The following is a 23,971-nucleotide window of genomic DNA, read 5'->3' as shown; positions in this document are numbered from 1 at the left end:
GTCTTGCCTTCCGACAAGACGAGCTTTATTTGTTATCACTTCGTGAAAATGTGAATTCCGTATGTGATGTGAATGAAAATGTATCCTCATCGAACAATGGAAACAGAAAACGAAAGAGAGCTCACGATGCGTTGTCGAAATTATGGCACTGTCGTTTAGGCCATATTTCGAGGGGGGGAATAGAAAGACTAGTTAAGAATGATATTCTTCCTCCATTAGAGCTCTCAGATATAGAACAATGTAGAGATTGCATAAAAGGAAAGTATCTAAAGAAAATTAAGAAAGATGCCAAACGAAGCGCAGGAATTCTATAGATTATTCACACAGACATATGTGGTTCTTTTCCTGTGAAAAGTGTGGATGGTTATGATTCTTTCATAACATTCACAGACGATTACTCTCGGTTTGGCTACATTTATCCAATTAAAGAAAGAACAGAAGCGTTGGATAAATTCAAAATATTTAAAGCAGAAGTTGAAAATCAGCATGATTTAAAGATTAAGATAGTCAGGTCTGACCGTGGGGGAGAGTACTACGGTTGGCATACCCCATATGGACAAGTTCCTGGACCTTTTGCAAGGTTCTTATAGAATAATGATATAGTCGCCCAGTATTCAACACCGGGTGAACCTCAGCAGAATGGAGTAGCTGAAAGGCGTAACCGTACCCTGATGGATATGGTGCGTAGTATGATAAGTTACTCCACTTTACCGATGAGTCTGTGGATGGAGGCGTTAAAACCGTCATTCATATTCTCAATAGAGTACCAAGTAAGTCGGTGTCCAAAACACCGTATGAGTTGTGGACAGGAAGAGTACCCTCACTTAACCACTTGCGTGTGTGGGGGAGCCCTGCTGAGGCTAAAGTTTTTAACCCAAACATTGGGAAGCTAGATCCTAAAATAGTGAGTTGCCATATCATTGGCTACCCAGAAAAGTCAAAAGGTTTTCGTTTCTACTGTCCTAACAGACATACAAAGTTTGTGGAAACGAGACACGCTGTCTTCCTAGAGGATGAAATGATTAGGGGGAGCATGGTAGCTCGAGAAATTAACCTTGAAGAGAAGCGGGTGTATGCACCCACTGCGATCATTCATGAGCCATTTTTCTCACTACCTGCTGTTGCCGCACCGATAGTACAAGACACTGTGGTGCCAGCACCTATTGTTATCCCGCCTGTGGCAACAATGAATGATGATGAGGAACCTGTGCCTCAGGATCCTATAGAACCTATTGCCACACATGAGGGGGATCAACAATAGCCTCAAACAGAAAATGTGCCAATTGAGGAGGCCCCTAGAAGGTCTCAAAGAGTTAGAAAATCAGCTATTCCTGCTGATTATGAAGTGTACAACACTGAAGAATTTCAAATGGAGGATGATCTCACCTCATTTGAAGAAGCCGTGAAAAGTGATCATTCATCAAAGTGGCTTGAAGCCATAGAAGATGAGATGAGATCAATGAATGCAAATAAAGTTTGGGATTTGGAGATAATTCCTAAAGGAGCCAAAACAGTAGGCTGTAAATGGGTCTACAAAACAAAACTTGACTCTCAAGGGAATATAGAAAGATATAAAGCCCGACTTGTGGCAAAAGGCTTTACATAAAGAGAAGGGATTGATTACAATGAGACCTTTTCTTCAGTCTTGTGTAAGGATTCCTTCAGAATCATAATGGCATTAGTGGCACATTACGATTTGGAATTACATCAGATGGATATAAAGATGGCATTTCTCAACGGAGACTTAGAGGAAAATGTTTACATGGCACAACCGAAAGGTTTTGTCATGGAAGGAAAAGAACGTTTGGGATGCCGCCTAAAGAAATCCATTTATGGATTAAAACAAGCTTCAAGACAGTGGTACTTGAAGTTTGATCAAACAATAAAGAATTTTGGGTTTAAAGATAATGTTAAGGACAATTGTGTCTACGCAAAGTTTAAGAATGGGAAGTTTATCTTCCTTGTCCTGTATGTGGATGATATCTTACTTGGTAGTAGTGATGTCAGTCTACTACTGGAAACAAAGAAGTTTTTATCCTCAAAATTTGATATGAAAGATCTTGGTGAAGCTTCGTTCGTTCTAGGGATCGAGATTCACCGAGATAGAAGTAAAGGGGTATTAGGACTGTCACAAAAGGCATACATAGAAAAAGTCTTAAAGAAATTCAGTATGCACAAATATAGTCCCTCACCTGCTCCTATAGTCAAGGGCGACAAATATGGGGATTTTCAATGCCCCAGGAACCAATATGAGATCGATCAAATGAAAGTGGTTCCATATGCTTCAGCTGTCGGAAGCTTGCAATATGCTCAAGTGTGTACGCGCCCTGACTTGGCATTTGTTACCGGGTTACTTGGCAGATTCCAGAGCAATCCTGGAATAGAACACTGGAAATTGGTAAAGAAAGTCTTGCGTTATTTGCAAGGAACGAAAGGCCTCATGATGACGTATAGAAGATCTGATTCACTCCATATAGTGGGATATTCAGATTCTGATTATGCGGGAGATAATAGAAAATCCACGTCAGGATATGTGTTTACTCTCGCAGGGGGAGCTATTTCATGGAAAAGCTCAAAGCAAACCGTCACTACATCGTCCACAATGTATGCCGAGTTTGTAGCATGTTATAAGGCAACGGGGCAGGTGAACTGGCTAAAGAAGTTCATACCCGGTTTGAAGGTGGTTGACGACATCAATAGACCACTGAAGTTATACTACGATAATAATCCAGCAGTACAGTATGCTCACAACAATAGGTCAAGTGGTGCTGCCAAACATATTGACATAAAGTATTATGTTGTGAAGGATAAAGTCCGGGATCAAATGATAAGTCTTAAGCATATAAGTACCGAAAAGATGCTCGCGGATCCGCTTACAAAAGGCTTACCACCCAACGTGTTTAGAGAACATGTAGCCGGCATGGGTTTAAGGGAAAGCCTATGATTCCTGGACTATAAAGGGCCCAAAAGTTAAATTAACTATTTCAGATTAGAGACGTGCATTGTAGCTGTTAAATCTATCGGCGATTGACCGTGACGATGAAACATGCTCTATGCATCATCTGTGAAGAAATGATTAATGATGAAAGGATTGAAGTTTAAAGTTTAAAGATAAAAGTAACAGTGAGATCAAGGGGGAGAATGTTAGATTGATCTCCCAACCAATAAGCCCAACGGCCTATTGGGCCTTGGTCACGCGCCCTGATCGGGGGCGCCCAACCCTAAATGGCTGGTGGGCCCCCGTCGCACTGCGCTATATAAAGAGGTGGGGGCCGACGGCTCAAAGCACGAGGTTCGCCGTGAGCCGCAAACCCATCGACAAACCCTAGACCGATCTAAGAGGGCGCGCAGCCAGCGACGGGAAGCTCCGCTGACTTCGCCGTCGTAACTGCTACGCCGTCCGTCTGCACTGCATCGACGTCCGTGCAACCTCTACTCCACCCGTCGCTGCCCGTGTGCTGCCTCCATCAACGAACCAGCGATGGCCAGCTCAACCGCGACTTCCTCCGAAGGCTCAGGTTCATCACAGCACCCCTCTCCTTTCTCCCACTCTCTGCTGGTTCTAGTTCATCATGTTCAACAGCAAACCGCCTAGATCTACCCTAGTCGATCCTCAGAACAAACAAGTCGAACCTTATGCACCAAAGAATTTATACCTAGGAAGTCAACTTCATTAAAATCGACCATTTATGGTAATCTGGAGTGCCAAAGGAGACATATGCCCATCTTCTTTAGATCACCTCCATTGCCCTTGGCTTTCTTGGTCATCTCTCAGCCCCTTGAGACTCCCATGCCACTGAGGCCAGCACCCTAGAATATTGCCCTTGTCCTTCCTTGCCCTTCTCCCTCCCTCAGCACCCCATCGTCGATAGGTTCCGCTCCGAACTTGCTTTTTTTCTGAGCGAGCGCACTGAGGGAGCAGGGAGCAGAGGGCCCCTTTGACCTGCGACCGGGGCGTGAGCCGAGCCTAGCGTGGTGGTAGCGGGGAAGTGAACGAGGAGCATAGGGGCGGGGGCGGCAGAGCTAAGAGGCAATGAACGCCATCTCCTCTTGCTTGTGGTGTCCTCGCGACTCGAACGTGTATGCCTGGTGGACTCTTGTGCGGCCGGCCGGACGTCGTACGTGCGTCTGGACTCCGACGGGAAGACGGCCCGCTGTTGCCCTCGGCTGGCTACCCGTGGACTCGACGAGAAGAAGAAAGGGCTGGCTGCTCTCCTCCTTCTCCAGATGCAAAGTGTCACTCCCCCTTGCGTGAAGACCTCGATGCTCTTTAGAGCAAGGCTAATAATACAGCCGGTTTGTTGGCTGTAAGGTTCCTTGCAGCCTTCTCTCAGCCCACTCATACAGTAGTGAGCTCTTTACAATTAATACATGGCCCACTTGTCTCTCTCACAGACTTTTTTGGTTCTTGTGCCCAAGCCGGCTGTAAGCTTATAGCCCGCTTCTCCTCTCTCTCCTCCCCTCTCTCCTCCACCTCAGCATTTAGTCGGCTTACAGGCTGCTATTATACTTGCTCTTATACAGGCAGGCAATTAGGGTAGCAGCCGGCTCTCTCGGCCGCACACGCGCCGCCTAAAATTTGTTAGCGGGCGAGAGATATCCGGAGCCGCCGGCTCCTTTCTTCGCACGGAAGGAAAGGCACGTACCTATCCTCGTGCGTCAATTGTCCCTCGCGATCACGTTTCTAGAAGGCTCTGCCAATTAGTTGAGATATTTTCTGGCCGCGTGTACACGTACACGGTGAGTGCCCTATCTGAGACCAAACCCAATTAGCACTCCTCTCACGCGGTCCATGACATGTGGACCTAGCTAGACGTCATCGCATAACATGCACAATCGGAAATACATACATGTATTCGATTCGGCAACTTGCGACCGGTAGACAAACGCTGCCTGTTAACCCGTGTATTCGCCGGCCGTATATACCCGAGAGTTCTAGAATATTCTAGACCACGTACCGAGTCACGCCGGGCCACGACGACTCAGTTGGGTACAATTATACAAAGAATGCATGGCATAGACCGACATACATACGAGCTCTACAACCGGTTCCGGACGTATACAGACGCACGCATATGACGCCACCTGTTAGCTTTCTCTCGCACGTCGAGCACGCCTACATGCATGCATGGACATACACAATTGTTATTAGTTTCTTTCTTTGTTGTACGTGACAAAAGCACATGTATCTCCGTATATGTATTTCTTTTTTTTAATGCTCGGTGATACACACAAATACATGTGTACATGTGGATTTTAATTTGACAAAAATCCATCAAACAATAATAAATGTGCTCCCAACTTTTCTCAGTCAGTTGGAAAACTCATTGATTTACTAATACTAATTGTTTTTTTAAAACTCTTAGAGATAAATTGTTCTTAAAAACTCATGGAGATGCTTTTATGACTTGCCGGAGTATCTATTCTTATTCGTTGAGATCTCGAGCCCCGATCGATGATATCAGTGACCATGCCAGTTCGAGTCAGATTAATATTCTTTACTTTTTTTTTCTGTGCGAATCAATTATTCAAGGTATTTCTTATTTGAAGTCCACAGGGATCTGAAGTCGTTGTGTAAATCTACAAGAAAAATATCAGGCTGAAACTGACACGAAAACGAAACTAAAGCATCTTGATGGTTCCTCCAAGCTAAACAAACTGTTATGCACGAAAGCGCATTTTCAAAGTCCAAACTGATTGGCTGAGTCGTGAGCATCATGCCATCATCCGATGACCGAGCTCTGGTTTTCCAGAGGGCCGGCGTGCAATCATCAGTCCGAACAGGAAGGGCTGCTATGCCGGCTCGGCAGCTTTTGTAGGACGTCCTCAATGGTGGTACCGACCTAGCTAGAGAGTCCCATAATAAAAATCAGTGAAGCTTGGGAGGAAGGAGCAGTACAGAGCTTAGAAAGATGTGCTATGTGAGCAGAGCAGGTGGATCTCAGAGTGTGTGCGAGACCAAGTGATTCTGTGTTTTGGTCGTGCAAAACCACTGCATGCAGGCGAGCGGTGGTCTGGTTCTTGTCCAGGCTTCCCTGCCTCCCTCAAGTCTGCTCCCGGTGGCCTTAACCCGTAGCAACGCTGCTGTGCACATCTCTGCCGGCTGCTGGCACCATGTCTGCCCACTGACAAGCAGCCTGTTTGTTTGGCTGTGACTTGTCGTAAACGATCGTAAATTTCCAGCCGGAACAGTATTTTTCTCTCACACAAATCAGCCAGCAGTACTTCTTCACGAACCAGCAACGATACGAACCAGTCAACCGAACATGCCCCCATCGTTTTATAGCTACCACCGCTCTTTGCTCCCGTGCCTATCACGACCTCCTGCTGATGCTCCCCATCTAGAAGTCGATCTGGATCAAGAGATTCGTTGTGCTATTTGTGCTTCCTGCTTTGCAAAATTCATATGAATTTATGTAAACCGCCTGGTGCAGAAGAACTGAAGAAAATTATCCATTTGAGCTACTTGCTGTCTTGCTGCAACCTGCTACTTGATCAGCTAGCTGTTCTAACTAGGCTTCGGGTTGGCTTGAAACATCAGTATAGCATCGACTATTCGTCCAAATGGATTACTTGGTGGCTACTGGCTAGCAATTCGACTCGACAGTACGTTCAGATCAACTACAGTGACTACTGGCTAGTGGCTAGCAATTCGGCCCGGGAGTTGAGGTTCAAATCAACTATGGCCTCGTTTAGTTCGACGAAATTTGGGGATTTGGCTATTGTAGCACTTTCGTTTTTATTTGGTAATTAGTGTTCAATCATGGACTAATTAGGCTCAAAACGTTCGTCTCGCGATTTCCAACCAAACTGTGCAATTAGTTTTTTTTCGTCTATATTTAATGTTTCATGCATGTATCGCAAGATTCGGTACTGTAGCACTTTTTTGGAAAATTTTTTGAACTAAACATGGCCTATAGTGACATGGTGAGTGGGCGGCCGCTGGTGACTTTGGCTCCGGCGACGCACCGAGCCCTTCAGCTAGCTGCCAAGATTAGTTCTATCATTAATACAATATACTATTAAAAATTCAGAAGTAAACAGATAAAGACCTATAGTACGGTGACTCAAGGGATATGTGTCTATAAGACTTCTAGTTCTACTAGGTTTGAACGTAGAATACTACTTGAAGTAGGACTCCTACTATCACGGTCCTGTTTTTTTTTTTTTTTTTTTTTTTTTTGCTGTGGGCGTAGGAGGGAGAGGGCGGTAGCTAGGGCAGGGGTGGATGCGAGGAGAGGGGAGGAGGCGCGGGAGTGAGGGAGAGAGATTGAGGGGAGAGCAACTGTTCAATTCATGCTTAAGATCTAAACGGTTACATGACCCCTATATTTATAGTCCCTACAAGACTTGGACTCCTAAGCAAACTGGCTCTTCTTTCCTAACAAACCAATCTTTCCTAGACAAACTCAATCTTATTTCGTAAACAAACTCTATTTTATTTATTCCAAACTTATCCAAAACTATCTTTAGTTTCCATCTATTCCGGATTCTCCCCGGCTGGAGGCCACGTAATTGAAGCCAGGAAACGTGTATTGCCAAATCAGCAAAACCACCTCTCAATACCTAGTCTTTTTTTCTAGTTTCACAAAGTTTAATGTCCACAGTACCTAGTTTTATAGTTCAGGGGTTATGTAAATCACTCTAGATACCTCAGGGGGTTATGTAGACTTTTTTCAATCAACTATAGTGATTGCTGGCTATCGCTAGCAATTCGGCCCGGGAATTGAGGCTGAAATCAACTATAGTTACATGCATATGGTGATGAGTGGCGGCGGTTTTGATGACTTTGGCTCCGGCGACCCACCGAGCCCTTCAGCCTAGCTTCCAATATCGGGTAATCGGAAGTAACCAGATGAAGACCCACCTTAGATAATTCGATAGTACATGGTACAAACCTTTTTTTGAGGTTCTAAAAATGATGAAGCAGAGAACGTTGATGGACCTAATCACTCTGCTTTGAACCACATTTGTGGGGATTTAGTAGAGAGTTTGTCGGATGGTGATAGCATGGATCTAAGTGATCTTATGGCTACATCCAGCCAAAAAAATTCAAGTTCGAAGAAAAATAAAAATAAGGCAAGCATGAAAAAGAAAGAGGGATAAAAGCAATAGAAATAAAAGATGAAAGGATTTTTTTTTGAATTGTAGTGGTTGGATTCAATGAAATTTTAAGGTTTTATTGGATTTAGTCTTAGAAAAGAACTTATATTTTGTAGGCCTTCCAGAAACCGGGAAGAGATTGCTCTAAGACTTCCCTCACCAATAATCTTTGTGCTAGAAAATACTACCTTTTGTGGCATATTAAACCTCCTAGAGGTAGATCGGGGGCATAATTCTAGGTGTTAATCTGCTAATTTTTATATTGGAGAAATTGAGGGTGAATACTTTATTAAATTGAAAGTTAGTAATAAGGAGGATGTGTTTCAATCCAATGGTTACTAATTGTTGTCTGCACGACAGGACTTTAAGGACTACTTTGGCAGCGGGGGCAAATGAGCCCAGGGAAGATAGCCACGCGTGTGATTTTTTTTTTGGGACTTTTGATTACCACCGGCACCCAGGGAGGATATCCATGCAGAGGGAGTTTTCCTGTGGTTGTTTGGCAGCCAATTGAGGACTCACGAGAGTTGTTGTTTGCCTGTTTGGTTTACCTGGTGTTGCTTATCAATATCAAAGAATTTAAAACAATGCCTCATACAAATCGTAAAAAAAAATCAGCAAAAGTTAAATAATATAAGAAAGCCACCACAGATCAATGTTGGAACCACAAAACCGAGAAAATCTCAGGAATAAGTCTCTCCATACAAAAATGATATTCAAATCTAAAATCATGTCTAATTATCATCTAAAATCTAGCGAAATCCAAGTAGTGATAGCATTGATATAGCATCGATACAGATGGTTTATCCTTTACACCCAATAGATAGACATAAACCCTGTTATAATGACCTAGTCCATGAACATATACAAAAAATGTAAAACTCTTCTACCAGGAACAGGGAGTGCTTGGGTTCTTCTTGGCACAAGCGTTGAAATAATCTGTTCAACACATCCCAAATTCAGATAACCGCGTCGGTTTCTCATAGTGCGGTTTTTCTTGGAGGGACTTTGCCGAGGCACCTTCATAGCTGAAGCTATATTGTTTTTCCTTAAAAACTTGATTGTTGTGCAAACATCAAATTGCACAAATAAGATCTGAGATCCCCAGAAAAATAAGTTCTATCCTCCATCCCTTTGCCTCTTAGTCAATTCCCTAGCATATGAGATACGGATCTAGACGGAGATAACCACAGCACCTATATGAACGATGTTCCAAAATATTTTAACATACTGAAGAAAGGATCGGTCTAAGATTTTGCGCGGATAAATCTGATGTAGGATGCAAGATTTTACGGATGAAGAAATGCTAAGATCACATGGCACGTATTGAATCCACTACAACAAACGTAATGTAAACTAAAATGTAGACGAATTCGTCGCTATATAGACAAAACAAACTCAAACGACCAAACGGTCCACCCTAGGCCACGATTCTCTCAAGCCCAATCAGGGTTGTTCTGAGCTAAAAGGAAAAAGTTCGCTTGATCTTGTATAATTATCGTCGAAGTCCGGTAACCGATTTATTGATATTTTCTAGTTTTTGAAACTGTTGAAGTTTGCTTCTGTATGGTTTTAAAAGTAGTTTTAGCCGACGTGGCACCCATATCAGATGCAGGAGAGATAAATCAAACTACAATAATAATTTAAAGAGGTCCATTAGACATTATTAAAAAATATATATTTTTTAAAGTCTTGTTTCTTAAAAAATAATGTTTGAGACATGTTTTCTTAAAGAAAAACAAATTAAACTCTTGTTTTAAGGAGCTCTTGGAAATGGTATAATTACCGTGCAAGGCGACGAAAGGGGAACGCGCTATCTTTCCAAACGGGAAATGTTTCTTCCTTCCAAACGCATACATCACACGGTCACAAGAGTCACGAAGGGAGCATTCCCAAAGAAAAAAAAAATAGTCACGAAGGGGCCGTTTGGAAGACTGGTTTTAAGCCTAAAACCAGTGTAAATTACAGGTCTGTAAAATTTTACAATCTAGATCTAAAATGTCTGCTTGGATGGACGGTAACAGGTATAATTTTACAACCGTATTATGCCTTTCCGATCGGAAAATAAAAATCTTGTCCATCGGCCGCATTAAAAATACGACGGATGTCGTGCTCGACCGAGCGCGCTGTCCTTATCTCTGCGTTCTCTTCCGCCGCGTCGCTCGTCTCTCCGTCGCTCGTCCGCCGCGTCGCTCATCTTCTCCGTCAACCTGACATGCCGGCTATCCCTACATGCCATCCCACTCCCCTGGCTCGATCCGCTTCGCGTCTCTGTATCCTGCCCCTGTCTTCTCTGCCTTGGGCACGTCGCAGCTAGTTTTCACGGAGGCGACGGGGGCGGCTGGTTCAGGTGCGACCAGCCCACCTTGGGGCAACGAGCACCGGCGACGGCAAGCTCTCACAGGGCAGAGGCTAGCACGCACATCCAGGTACCTCAGCGTCCAATCCCCACAGTGACATCGGTAGATATTCCACTGTATGCTCCTCCGCTTGCAGTGTTCTGATTTGCTATTCTATTTGCAGTTCAGTTCAGTTGGTGGAATATTTCTTGCAAAAATCCTACGCAGATGTTCGTCCTTCAGCCTGTCAGGGAGAAATTGTGTGCTTGACTGCTCATGGTCAGAAGAATGGTCTTCGATTGATTTTTCTTGCTGCTATTGTTGTTTCAGAATTTACCCGAACAATAATTTACAGGGGAATGATATTCCGGTTGTCTTCTTGTGCACAAGAAATTACAGGTGAAAGTAGATTACAGATGAAATAATTTACAAAACTCCCAAACAGGGCCGAAGGGGGCAGAAAAACACGACCATTCCAGACTCTCGATAGTCGGTAGATGATGTCATCATCGTTCATCCATCGCTCAGCATCGCCAAACTTTGATCAGGGCCATCCATCATTGAAGGTTGAAGCCATTTTGAGTGAGCCGCCAATCTTGCCGGAGAGAGCAGCACATCGTTGATCAGCCTGTCGAGGTTCGCGAGCGACCTCGCCGCCGACCCTGCGGCGGCCTCTTTCCACTCCGCCGCCCTGCGCGCCATCTCCTTCCCCTTGTCCCCACCCATCGCCTCCCGTATCCTCGCCTCCACGGCCTCCCGCCGCACGTCGTCGCCGACCTCCATTGCCACGCCCCACTTGACGCACTTGTACGTGCAGTTGGTCTGCTGCTCCGCGAAGAATGGCCAGCACAGCATCGGCACCCCGGCGCCGAGGCTCTCCAGCGTCGAGTTCCACCCGCTGTGCGTCAGGAACAGGCCCACCGCCTCGTGCCGCAGCACGGCCTCCTGGTCGCACCAGCTCGCCAGGAGGCCCCTGTCCTTGGTCGCCTCCAGGAACCCCGGGGGCAGCGCCGCCGCCGAGGAGGTGTCGCCCTTCACGACGTCCGGCCGGACGATCCACAGGAAGTCGTGGCCGCTACTCGCCAGCCCCGACGCGAACTCCGCCAGCTCCTGCCCGCTCATGACCGTAATGCTCCCGAAGTTCACGTACACCACCGACCGCGGGCGGGGCTTCCTGGCGTCCAGCCACGCGAGGCAGGACTGGTCCTCCCGCCACAGGCTGCAACTCACAGCGTCGAGGGGGCCCCTGCGGACGACGACCTGCTCCGTGACGGAAGCGAGCGGGCCGATGGTGTATACGGCCGGGATGATGGCGCGCATGGCGTCGAGCGCCGGCTGCTCCAGCTCGTCGAAGGTGTTGATGACGACGGCGGACGCGTACTCCGAGCGTTCCACCTCCTGTAGCTGGAAGCTCATCAGCACGTCGTTGGGGTCCGTGGTGCGGAGGAAGGTCGGGAAGTCCTTGAGCCGTATGTGCTTGCTCATGCCGGGCGCCCAGTCCACCGGCGTGTCCATGAACCCGTTCGTCAGCTGCTCTTCGTCTGCGCCACAAAAAGGAAAATCACATCGCTTTCGACGGATTGGATAGGGGTGCAGAGGACCAGAGGCAGCAGAGCATACTGTTAGGTTGGATCTCCCACCGGTTAGGCCCAACAGCCTTTTTTGAGCCTTGTTCTCATGCTCTGATCGGGGCGCCCAACCCTACATGGTTGGTGGGCCTCCATCACATAACGCTATAAAGGAAAGGTGGGGGCTGGGGCTCGCAGTACGAGGTTCACCGCGCCGCCAGTCTTCCCACCGACATCCTAACCCTAAACCCGATCTTGAGAAGGGACGCTGCCAGCGACGGGAAACACCACCGACGCCGGCAACGCCACCCCGACGCACACGCCGCCGCCGAGGACGCCACAGCGCCGACTCCTCCCTCTCCACCGAACGTCGCTGCCGGCGCGCAGATGACGTCTGTCAACGAGACCCCGGCCGGAGCTTCGACCACTACGGCTTTCGATGGTTTGCTACATCTCACTCTCCTTCTCTCTGCCTCTCATGTAAATCCCGAACACATATTCTATTCCTATGCAATACATCCCGATTTGATGAATATGACTAAAACGAAATCCAACAATGGTACCGGAGCCACGGTTCGACAAGAAATCAGATCGGGGAAATGAAACCGACCGATCTGATGCGGATCGGGAAAAGAAAATAGAAAAAAACCCTAGACCCAAATCCGAAAGAGGGAAGAAGGGGAAGAAGAAAGAAAGGAGGGTCGAAACCCTAACCCTAACCCTAGTTTCCTATTCGGATGAACGAAAAAGAAAAAAAAATCCAAAAATACAGAAAACCGAATCGGCAAAAATCGAACCCTAACCCTAATTTTTCCCCATCCCCACCATGGGTTAATCCCAGTAGAGAGAAAAGACGGGGAAGAAGGTAAAAAGGGGGCGGACTCACCGTCACCGGCGCAGGAGAAGAAGAGCCGAACCGGCTCTTCGCCGGCGCGGGAGAAGAAGCTCCGATTCGGCTCGCTGCTCGCTGGGCTCGGCCAAGGGGCGCCGCGGCCAGGCCGCTCGACGGCGGCGTGCTCACCCGTTGGGGAGCACGCGCGCCGGCGAGGGGGCCGGCGATGGCGCCATGGAGCGCCCGTTCCTTCGCTCTCGGTTGCGGCTCGCTGCTGCGACTAAGAAAGGAGAAGAGAGAGAGAGCAGTGAGGCGAAGAGAGAGAGAGAGACCGAATGAAAATGACCTAGGGTTTGCTCGATCGGGCGCGGCGTCACGGTTTTATACTCGGCGAAACGTGCGCCTGGCCATCGGATCGAGACGGACGCTCGAGATTCGCTGGGCCAACTCGAGGCCCAGGCGGGAGTGCGCTGCCGAGGCACTTTGCCGGCCCAGGCCCAGGTTGCGGCCTGGGTGCGGCCTGGGCGAGCGCGCGGACGCTGGGCCGTCTTGGGCCGCTGCAGCGCGCGCTGCTGGCCGGGCCGCGCTGCTGGGCGAGCTGGGCCGCGCAGGCCTGAAATGAAAGAAGAAAATCTTCTTATTATTTTTTTTTCAGGAGCAATTTTAATGCATATTTTTGATGAATTTGAATGATTTTGATACAATTTTCTGTGCAAATTTTATCCAACGATATTTTGCTCAGAAAACAATGAATTTTTTTAGTGCTTCTAGAAAATAATAATATGAAAAGATTATTAATGTTTCCGCTGTGCATGATAATTATTGTTCTCTTTGATTAAATTTGAACCAATGGGATAATTTAATTTTAAGAGAAATGAATTTCTGATAATTTTGATGCGATTATGATATTGTTATTTTCTGACCAACGTTGTTAATAACAATATTATAATTTTTTATCCATGAGAAATTGTGCATTAATTTTACTTCTGCCCAACGGTGATGTAAAATGTTTGCATGGATGAATTATAAGTTTTAATTTGACCAACGTTGAGTTAAAGCATGAAGTTTTATGTATAAATGTTTCTTACTTACTCTGGTGTGATTTCAGGAGGCAAATGCATTGTGAACATTGCCAACATCCCGACACTCAATGGAACCAATCACCGTGTGTGGCGGGAGAAGTATGAATTGGAACTTGTGTTGAGAGAGGTCGATTTTGCCATCACCTCACCGTGTCCTACTGAGCCAGAGGACCCGGTGAGAGGTGACAATGAATCTGACGCTGATTTCGCTGCTCGAAAGCGTGATCATGCTGAAATAAGAATAAAATATGACCTTGAACATAGGCAATGGACTCTCTTTAACCGCAAGTGCCTGTTGGTAGCAAAAGCCACCATAGAAGAACAGATAAGGGGCTCAATCCCTGAATGTGCTACTGCTAAAGAATATCTTGAGAAAATCAAGAGTCAGTTTACTGGGTCTACCAAGGCCACAGCAAGTTCACTGATTAAGAAGCTTGTGAATGAGAAATTCACTGGTGGTAGCATAAGAGAGCACATTTTAAAGATGAACACTACGACATCTAAGCTAAAAGAAATGAATTTGAAGGAGGAGAATTTCCTGATTCATTTGATTTTTGCTTCTTTGCCAAAAGAATATGACACCTTTATTGTGAACTATAATATGTAGCCTGAAAGATGGGACATAGAAAGACTTATCTCGATGTGTGCTCAAGAAGAGGAGAGGATAAAGTCCTCACAAGGTGAATCCGCTCATTTTGTGAAGGATAACAAAAGAAAGAACTTTAATGGCAAGAATTCTAAACCACAAGGGAAACCTAAGTGGGATAAGACCTCTTCCTCCAATTCACAGGGAAAGAAACCTCAGGATTCTGAGAATCAGCAGTATGGTGGAGCTGAAAAGGATTAGTGCAAGCACTACTTCAAGAAGGGACACTACAAGAGGGATTGTCCAGACTTCCTGAAATCTCTGCTAAAGAAAGGTGATGAATTTATTACATTTGTAGATAAATTCCTGTATTTATGTTATGATAAATCCACTTGGTGGGTTGATTCAGGAGCAACTACTCATGTTACAAATTCCTTACAGGGGTTAAGTGGGACGAGAACCTTGCAAAGAGGAGAAAGAACGATTAAAGTTGCAAATGGAGTGCAAGCCAATGTTGAAGCCATTTGAGTTTTTTCTTTAGAATTGAATAATGGTTTTGTACTTAGACTTAAAGAAGTACTTTATATTCCCTCTTTGCGTAGAAATTTGATAAGTGTTTCGAAACTTGATGATGATGGAATTGATTGCCATTTTTGGTGATGGCAAGTATAAGATACTGGTTAATAATAAATGTGTTGGTCTTACCTTCCGACAAAACAAGCTTTATTTATTATCTCTTGTTGAGAATGCGAACAATGTATGTGATGAGAATGTGAATGATTCCTCATCTGTGGATGTAACTAAGAAGCGGAAGAGAATTGATACTGTCTCTTCGAAATTATGGCATTGTCGCTTAGGCCATATTTCGAGGGAGAGAATAGAACGATTGGTTAAGGAATCAATTCTCCCGCACTTAGAATTTTCAGATTTACAATAATGTATTGATTGCATCAAAGGAAAGTGTGTCAAAAAAATTAAGAAAGATGCCAAACGAAGCATAGGAATTTTAGAAATAATCCACACAGATATATGTGGTCCTTTTCCTGTGAAAAGTGTGGATGGTTATGACTCATTTATAACATTCACAGACGACTACTCTCGTTATGGCAATATTTATCCAATTAAAGAAAGATCGGAAGCATTGGATAAATTCAAAATATTTAAAGCTGAAGTTGAAAATCAGCACAATAAGAAAATCAAGATAGTACGATCAGACCGAGGTGAAGAGTACTATGGGCGACATACCCCATATGGCCAAATTCCTGGACCATTTGCAAGGTTCCTACAGGAAAATGGCATAGTTGCTCAGTACTCCACACCGGGGGAGCCTCAGCAGAATGGAGTGGCTGAAAGACGTAACCGTACCTTAATGGATATGGTAAGAAGCATGATGAGTTACTCCACATTACCGATTAGTTTATGGATGGAGGCACTGAAAACCGCCATTCACATACTTAATCGAGTACCAAGTAAATCGGTGTCTAAAACACCGTATGAATTATGGACAGGAAGGGAACCCTCACTTAACCATTTGCGTGTGTGGGGCTGTCCAGCTGAGGCAAAAGTGTTTAACCCAAACATAGGAAAGTTAGACTCCAAGACAGTCAGCTACCATTTTATTGGCTATCCAGAAAGATCGAAAGGATATCGCTTCTATTGTCCTGACAGACATACGAAGATTGTAGAAACAAGACACGCTGTGTTCTTGGAGGATAACATGATCAGGGAGAGTATGGTAGCACGAGAAATCAGCCTACAGGAGAAGTGGGTACATGTACCCACTCCGATGGTTGAAGAACCATTCTTCACGTTACCTGCTGCTGTTGCACCGACAGTGCAGGACACTGTAGTGCCAACACCTGTTGCAAGTTCTCCCGTGGCGACAATGAATGAACATGTGGAACCTGTCCTTGAGGAACCTATCCTTGAGGAACCTATAGAACCAAATGTTGCACATGAGGAAGAACAACAACAGCCAAATGTGGAACAAGTGCCGGAGGCACCTAGAAGGTCTCAAAGAATAAGAAGATCAGCTATTACTGATGACTATGAAGTTTATGAAACAGAAGAATATCAGATGGGGGATGATCCCACCTCATTTGAAGAAGCCATGAGAAGCGACTACTCATCAAAGTGGCTTAAGGCCATGGAAGATGAATTGAAATTAATGAGTACCAATAAAGTTTGAGACTTAGAAAATATTCCTAAAGGAGCCAAAACAGTAGGCTGTAAATGGGTCTACAAAACGAAATATGACTCTCAAGGGAATATAGAAAGATTTAAAGCGCGACTTATGGCGAAAGGCTTCACGTAAAGAGAAGGGATTGATTATAATGAGATGTTTTCTCCAGTCTCATGTAAAGATTCCTTCAGAATTATAATGGCGCTTGTAGCTCACTATAATTTGGAGTTACATTAAATAGATGTAAAGACGGCTTTTCTAAACGGGGATTTGAAAGAAAATGTTTATATGGCACAACCGAAAGGTTTTATCATAAAAGGAAAGGAAAATATGGGATGCCGCCTGAAGAAATCAATCTACGGATTGAAACAAGCTTCAAGACAGTGGTATTTGAAGTTTGATAGAACGATAAAAGGTTTTGGGTTTAAAGAAAATGTTGAGGATAATTGCGTTTATGCGAAGTTCAGAAATAGAAAGTATATATTCCTAATTTTGTATGTGGATGATATCTTGCTTGCTAGTAGTGATATCAATCTACTAATGGAAACGAAGAAATTCTTGTCCTCAAACTTTGATATGAAAGATCTCGGTGAGGCCTCGTTCGTTTTGGGAATAGAGATTCACCGAGACAGGAGAAAAGGGGTTCTAGGATTATCACAAAAGGCATACATAGAAAAGGTCCTGAAGAAATTTAGTATGCATGCGTACAGTCCTTCACCTGCTCCTATAGTCAAGGACGATAGATTTGGGGAACATCAGTGTCCCAAAAACCAATATAAAATTGACCGAATAAAAGCGGTACCGTATGCTTCAGCTGTTGGAAGTTTATAATATGCTAAAGTGTGTACACGCCCTGACTTAGCTTTTGTTACCGGGTTACTTGGCAGATATCAAAAGAATCCAGGAATTGAACATTGGAAATTAGTGAAGAAAGTCCTGCGTTATTTGTAGGGTACGAAAGGCCTCTTGCTTACGTATAGAAGATCTGACTCCCTGTAGATAGAGGTGTATTCAGATTCTGATTATGCGGGAGATGAAAGAAAATCCACGTCAGAATATGTATTTACTCTCGCAGGAGGGGCTATATCGTGGAAAAGCTCCAAACAAACCGTAACTACATCCTCGACAATGTATGTCGAGTTTGTAGCATGCTATGAGGCAATGGGGCAGATGAATTGGCTGAAGAAACTCATACCCGGATTGAAAGTGATTGATGATATAAATGAACCACTGAGATTGTATTGTGATAACAATCCAGCGGTACAGTACGCTCACAACAATATGTCAAGTAGTGCTGCCAAACACATTGACATAAAATACTATGTTGTGAAAGATAAAGTTCGAGATCATATAATAAATCTTGAGCATATAAGTACAGAGAAAATGCTCGCGGATCCGCTCACAAAGGGCTTACCACCCGACGTGTTCAGAGAACACGTAGCCGGCATGGGTTTAAGGGAAAGCCTATGATTCCCGAACATACGAAGGGCCCAAAGAAAATTTACATTTCAAAACGGAGAAGTGTATTGTGGCTGTTAGTCCAACGGCACTAATTGCTGTGACGATGGGACAGTTCTATGCACTAATCTGTGATGAAATAGGATGGAAGCAAGAAAAATATGAATTGAAAGTTTTGAGTACAAAATTAAAGAACGAAGAATAGATGAGAGATAAAGGGGGAGAATGTTAGGTTTGATCTCCTACCAGTTAGGCCCAACGGCTTTTTTGGGTCTTGTTCTCGCGCCCTGATCGGGGGCGCCCAACCCTACATGGTTGGTGGGCCCCCGTCGCACAGCGCTATAAAGAAAAGGTGGGGGCCGGGACTCGCAGTACGAGGTTCACCGCGCCGCCAGTCTCCCCACCGACATCCTAACCCTAAACCCGATCTTGAGAAGGGGCGCTGCCAGCGACGGGAAGCACCACCGACGCCGGCAACGCCACCCCGACGCACACGCCGCCGCCGAGGACGCCACCGCGCCGACTCCTCCCTCTCCACCGAACGTCGCTGCCGGTGCGCAGATGGCGTCCGTCAACGAGACCCCGGCCGGAGCTTCGACCACTACGGCTTTCGATGGTTTGCTACATCTTACTCCCCTTCTCTCTGTCTCTCATGTAAATCCCGAACACCTATTCTATTTCTATGCAATACATCCCGATCTGATGAATATGACTAAAACGAAAACTAACACGTACCTTTGAAGGGGATGATGCCCCTGTCGATGAGGAGGCGGAAGTTGCGGTAGCCCATGTAGCCGCAGGCGCTGGCCGTCCAGAAGAGCGCGCACGGCACACCCATCTCCCTCGCGGCGTCCACGCCGAAGCTCATCAGGTTGTCCGCCACGACGCACGTCACGCCGTCCAGCCCGGCGAGCAGGCTTCGCAGGTGGGGCGGGCAGTTGTGCTTGGTGGCGTAGCTGATGGTCGCCGGGTCCTGCGTGGCGTCGGCGTCTGACTCCGGCAGGCCGTCCGGGATGGTGGCGAAGCGGAACGCCGTGAGGCCCGCGACGGCGGCGGTGGTTGTACTCGGTGTTGACGAAGGTGACGCGGAAGCCCCTGGCGTGGAGGATCTTTGCCAGCTTCAGCATCGGCGTGATGTGGCCCTGCGTCGGGAACGGCACGCACACTGCGTGCGGCTCCTGGCCGGTCGGGGTCGGGAGAGTAGCAGCGCTCATGTTTGCTTGCCTCCTGGGACAATGGAAGGGATCGAATTATTTCTTGTTTGATCAGTTGCCGCAACGCAGCAGCCACGCGTCACATGGCCATTGGTAGGTAGCAGCAGAGGCGCTCAATGAGCGCCAATACTCCCACAGATATGGAATCTTATTTATTTATATATATGTTTAATCACTGTTTAATTTGTCTTTGCCCTTAATTTTTATTCTTTTGAGTACAAGACTTGAGACTCTTCTGAAATTTTGATGTGGGATTTGGGAATCCCATAGAGCGCAGCTAGGGCAGTGTGGCATGTGACTATTTAGTGAATAATCATTAGCTTAAGTTCTCGTAATTTACTAACTCTTTTGATTTTAATGTTGAATCTAGTAATGTGTATTTTGGTAAATTACATACCAATTATTTTCTAAAATTTCAGTGGCGTCATGTTGCCCAAGAAGCACGGACATGACAATGAGAAGAAGAAAAAATATTAGATGGGATTAATAATGATGCCGGCATCAATGCTTTCGCATCTGCAGATGCTAGAATTTTTTTAAGGTAGTATTCATAATTTGTTTTATGAAAATGTGTTTTTTGGATGCATTAAATTAAGTTTATTAGAAACATCATCATTATTGTTATATTAAGGCTTTGTGTGGTATATGGCTCCAAATAGCTCTGGTCCTTGTTACAATGTGTGGAGCAATTAGAGCCGGTAAAATCAAGAGTAGTGGCTTCACCTGCTTCTATTCCATTTTTAGAGGAGAAAGAAAAACTGACTCCTCGTTACAGCGCACGGAAGAGTTAGAGCCGGAGCTGCCAAGAGCTCTGTATACTGTGATGCAAGAGTTGTTGGAGTGAGTGTGAGGGGCCCCAGCTCACTAAATATGATGCTGTAATTCACATCGCCTTATTGTACTTAATCATATATGGTTTGACTACACCGTGGAAAGGTCAATGGATGTTCCAGCTCTGTATGTCGTAGCATATCAGCCTGTTCCTTTCGACTGAATTGACTTATAAGTCATGGCTGAAAATACTGTTGATCGATTTGGTGTGAGAAAAAAAACTATTTAAACCATAGATTATAAGTCAGATACGATCGAATAAGTCGAAACGAACATGCAGCGGAAACTAAGCTTGACAGCAACGGAAAAGCAGAGCATGAAGAACAACAGCAGTGAAGTGCGGGTGTGCGTCACCGGTGGCGCCGGGTTCATCGGCTCCTGGCTCGTCAAGAAGCTCCTCGAGAGAGGATACACCGTGCACGCCACGCTGCGGAACACCGGTGCGCGAGCTCCTTCTTCCTTTCCTAGTTTTGGTCGTCGTCGCTCACTCTGACCTGATTCATTTTGGTGACCGCGCGCAGAGGACGAGGAGAAGACCGGGCCGCTGCGGCGGTTGGTCCCCGGCGCGGCGGAGCGGCTGCGGTTGTTCGAGGCCGACCTCTTCGACGCCGCCACCTTCGCGCCGGCGATCGCTGGGTGCCAGTTCGTCTTCCTCGTCGCCACGCCATACGGGCTCGAAGCCGCCGGCTCCAAGGTGAAGTATCGCACTTCCGTTAGATCCCCTTCGTTCCAAACAAAAAAAAAAATCGAATTGGATCTGCGAAGGAATCGAAGGATCTTGATTTGTCGTGCGTGCTGTGCGGCGGCTGGCAGTACAAGAGCACGGCGGAAGCTGCAGTGGCCGCGGTGCGCGTGATCCTCCGGCAGTGCGAGGAATCCAAGACTGTGAAGCGCGTCATCCACACCGCCTCCATATCGGCCGCTTCGCCGCTCAAGGACAAGGACGACGGCTCCGGCGCTGGGTTCAAAGATTTCATCAGCGAATCATGTTGGACGCCGCTCGACGTTGACTACCATCTTCGCAGCGCACACTTCGATGTGAGCAACTACTGACCGAGTCCGATACCGATGATTTCTTTAATTTTGAGCTAATCTTTTTTAGCGAAATCTGCAATTAAACGGGCAAATTAAAAGTGACAACCATTCGCAGAAGTACATACTGGCGAAGCTGCAGTCGGAGCTGGAGCTCCTGCGCTACAACGATGGCGAAAGCCCGGCGTTTGAGGTGGTGACTCTGCCCCTGGGCCTGGTCGCGGGCGACACGGTCCTCGGGCACGTGCCGGAGACGCTGGAGCACGCCGTGTCGCCGGTGTCACGGAAGGAGTTCTCCTTCATGTTCCTCCGGCTGGTGCAGGGCCTGCTCGGCTCCGAGCCGCTGGTGCACGTCGACGACGCCTGCGACGCGCTCCTCTTCTGCATGGAGCGCCCCTCCATCGCCGGCCGCTTCCTCTGCGCCGCCGCGTACCCGAGCATCCACGACATCACGAACCACTACGCCAACAAGTTCCCTCACCTCGACGTCCTCAGAGCGTAAAGCCTTTGTTTGCACCATTACATGCATATGCACGAGATCTCTGGCAAGATCGTTTGGTCTGATGCTCTTATGTGTGTGATGGATTGAATCTATCGGTGTCAGGACGGAGGCGGTGGTGGCAAGGGTGCAACCTGAGGGGGACAAGTTGGGAGAGCTGGGGTTCAGGTACAAGTACGGGATGGAGGAGATCCTTGATAGCAGCGTTGCCTGTGCAGCAAGATTGGGTTTTCTTGACGCAGCCAAGCTCAGCGTGTAGAGAGAATATAGTAGCAAATAAACTTGCCACTGTTGTCTTGAATGTAGGAGCACGACACTGTTGTCTTGTTCGTTGGGCGTGCTACACGTTCCAAATTGCCACTGAATGAATGTAGTAGCAAATAAACTTGAATGTAATAAACTTGACTGTACTTTCATGGACGTTTAAGTTCGGCAATTCAAGTTTCTGCTGCTGTGAGCACAAGCTCAATCATATCTACGTGGGATATGGGATGTGAAAACGTGTCCCGTCCATAAAAAAATGACAATGGTCTGATCTGATGAGGACATCAGTCCCATGGTTCCCGTCTGGACGCGCTCTCGCAAAAAAAAAAAAAACGTCCACTTGTTCCACATACTCCTCGCGACGCCTTCATCCTGCGCATCCCCTGCGGCGCCAACCGCCGGCCCCTTCTTCCCGTCCACCGCCTGGCTAGAGCTTCCCGCTAGCCCCTTCTTCCCGCCCCCGCCCAGCCAGAGCTTACCGGTAGCCGCCTGTGCCTGCGTCCGGCCCCTTCCTCCCGGCCAGAGCCCGCCAGCAGCCTGTGCCATTGCTAGCCTGTCCCCGCCTTCCCCTCCTCCCGCCTGCGACGACAGCAGCCCACATCCCGGCCAAAGCTCACCGGCAGCCTGTCCCCACCGCCCCCTCCGCTCGCCTCCAGAAGGGGCTGCGATGGTGATGCCCTCCGCATACCCATCCCCCGCTTGTGTTGCGTCATACTGAAGAAAAAGGTTGAAAAACACATGTTGCAAGCCTATGTTTCAAATGTTTCATAGTTATGTTGCAAACGTTTTGTAAGGATGTTGCAAAACTAGATCGGGATGTTGCATAGTTGCAATGTTTGTACATGCATGTTGTAAGCTTCTGGATGTTTTAAGTGATTTATCTAGATGTTGTGTATGTTTTACAATGATTTTGAGGTATTTTTGCAAGTGTTTCAGATGCATGTGTTTAGTGTTTCATCTGTCTTGAGACTATGTTGCAGGTGTTGCATCTGGATGTTTTAAAAGTAGACCGGGTGTTGCATCTCGCTCCCTCATCGCCTTCGGCTACCTCACCTCAGTGCCTCCACCTTCTCTCGGCACCGGCTGGGCATCCAAACTAGAGGCGCATGTGGGCGCCCCCCCCCTCCCCTTCTTCTCGATGCTGGCGGCGCGTCATGGGATGGTGCGGCGGGGGATAGGCCGCCGTGACCGCGAGTACACACGGGCGCACGCTCCTTGTGTTCCGTTACATGGAGGAGGGATAGATGCGCTCGATTCTTTTGTTTTTGCGTTGAGATCGCACGGCTCCTGTTCCTCGATTCGGATGGCCCCGAGCTACGTCCGGACGCTAGGCATCCCATAAAAAAATCTACCTACATCTCTAATTGCGAGAAAAGTATCTGTGTGGTGTCTTTGCACAGCTGGTGAAATTTCGCGGTGCTCGCGTCAAACTAGTGGCTCAATTTCTAAAAGGAAAAATCTCAAGCAAAAGAATTCCTCGACAGATAGGACATCTTCGTTCCCCCCCCCCCCCCCCCCCCCCCCAATCGAGGATGCCGAAAGGGATTGGGTGGGACCGCAATGCTGACTAGGACATTGGATCGCATGACTGTACTGAGCTTCTGTAGTCCTATCTGTAGAAGTCTAGAAGAGATACTACTTATTTTTTAAAAAAAAACTACTATTAGAAAGTAAAAAAACATGTAAAAAAAGAAGAAGAGATACTACTATTAGAAAAGTAAAAAAGCATGTCATGTGGATGTGGCCTAACGGACGGAAGGCGGGAACGGGAAGGGAACGTGCTGGGCTGGGTGCGGTGTGGAAGGGTCATCGTCTCAGCGATGAGGCGATCACGGTCACGCGCTAGTGGGGTGTTGGCCTTGTCGCCTTTGGTTTAACCGCCAAGGCGATCTATCCGTCCACGGCAAGTTACCGCCGCGTAAACCAACCCCGGCCCATTGGGATACGACGGGGCTGCTTGCGTGCGACCCTGCGTCGCTCA

General features: G+C 46.8%; 1 protein-coding gene and 1 pseudogene across 1 annotated transcript; one reads left to right on the top strand and one right to left on the bottom strand.

Annotated features, from left to right (window-relative positions):
• Positions 1-10,727: 10,727 nt before the first annotated feature.
• On the bottom strand, positions 10,728-19,531 carry LOC136527094 (7-deoxyloganetin glucosyltransferase-like; annotated as a pseudogene).
• A 936-nt stretch (positions 19,532-20,467) lies between these two features.
• LOC136527095 (NADPH HC-toxin reductase 2-like) lies at positions 20,468-22,162 on the top strand. Its single transcript, XM_066519714.1, has 5 exons — positions 20,468-20,635; positions 20,717-20,889; positions 21,009-21,233; positions 21,346-21,725; positions 21,832-22,162. Exons 1-5 carry the CDS (start codon positions 20,470-20,472, stop codon positions 21,983-21,985), a joined length of 1,098 nt encoding a protein of 365 aa, XP_066375811.1. The 5' UTR covers positions 20,468-20,469; the 3' UTR covers positions 21,986-22,162.
• Positions 22,163-23,971: the final 1,809 nt, after the last annotated feature.

Source organism: Miscanthus floridulus, chromosome 19 (genome assembly GCF_019320115.1).
Source record: "Miscanthus floridulus cultivar M001 chromosome 19, ASM1932011v1, whole genome shotgun sequence".
NCBI classification, from domain to species: domain Eukaryota; kingdom Viridiplantae; phylum Streptophyta; class Magnoliopsida; order Poales; family Poaceae; genus Miscanthus; species Miscanthus floridulus.
This window is presented reverse-complemented; position numbering and strand designations above follow the sequence as displayed.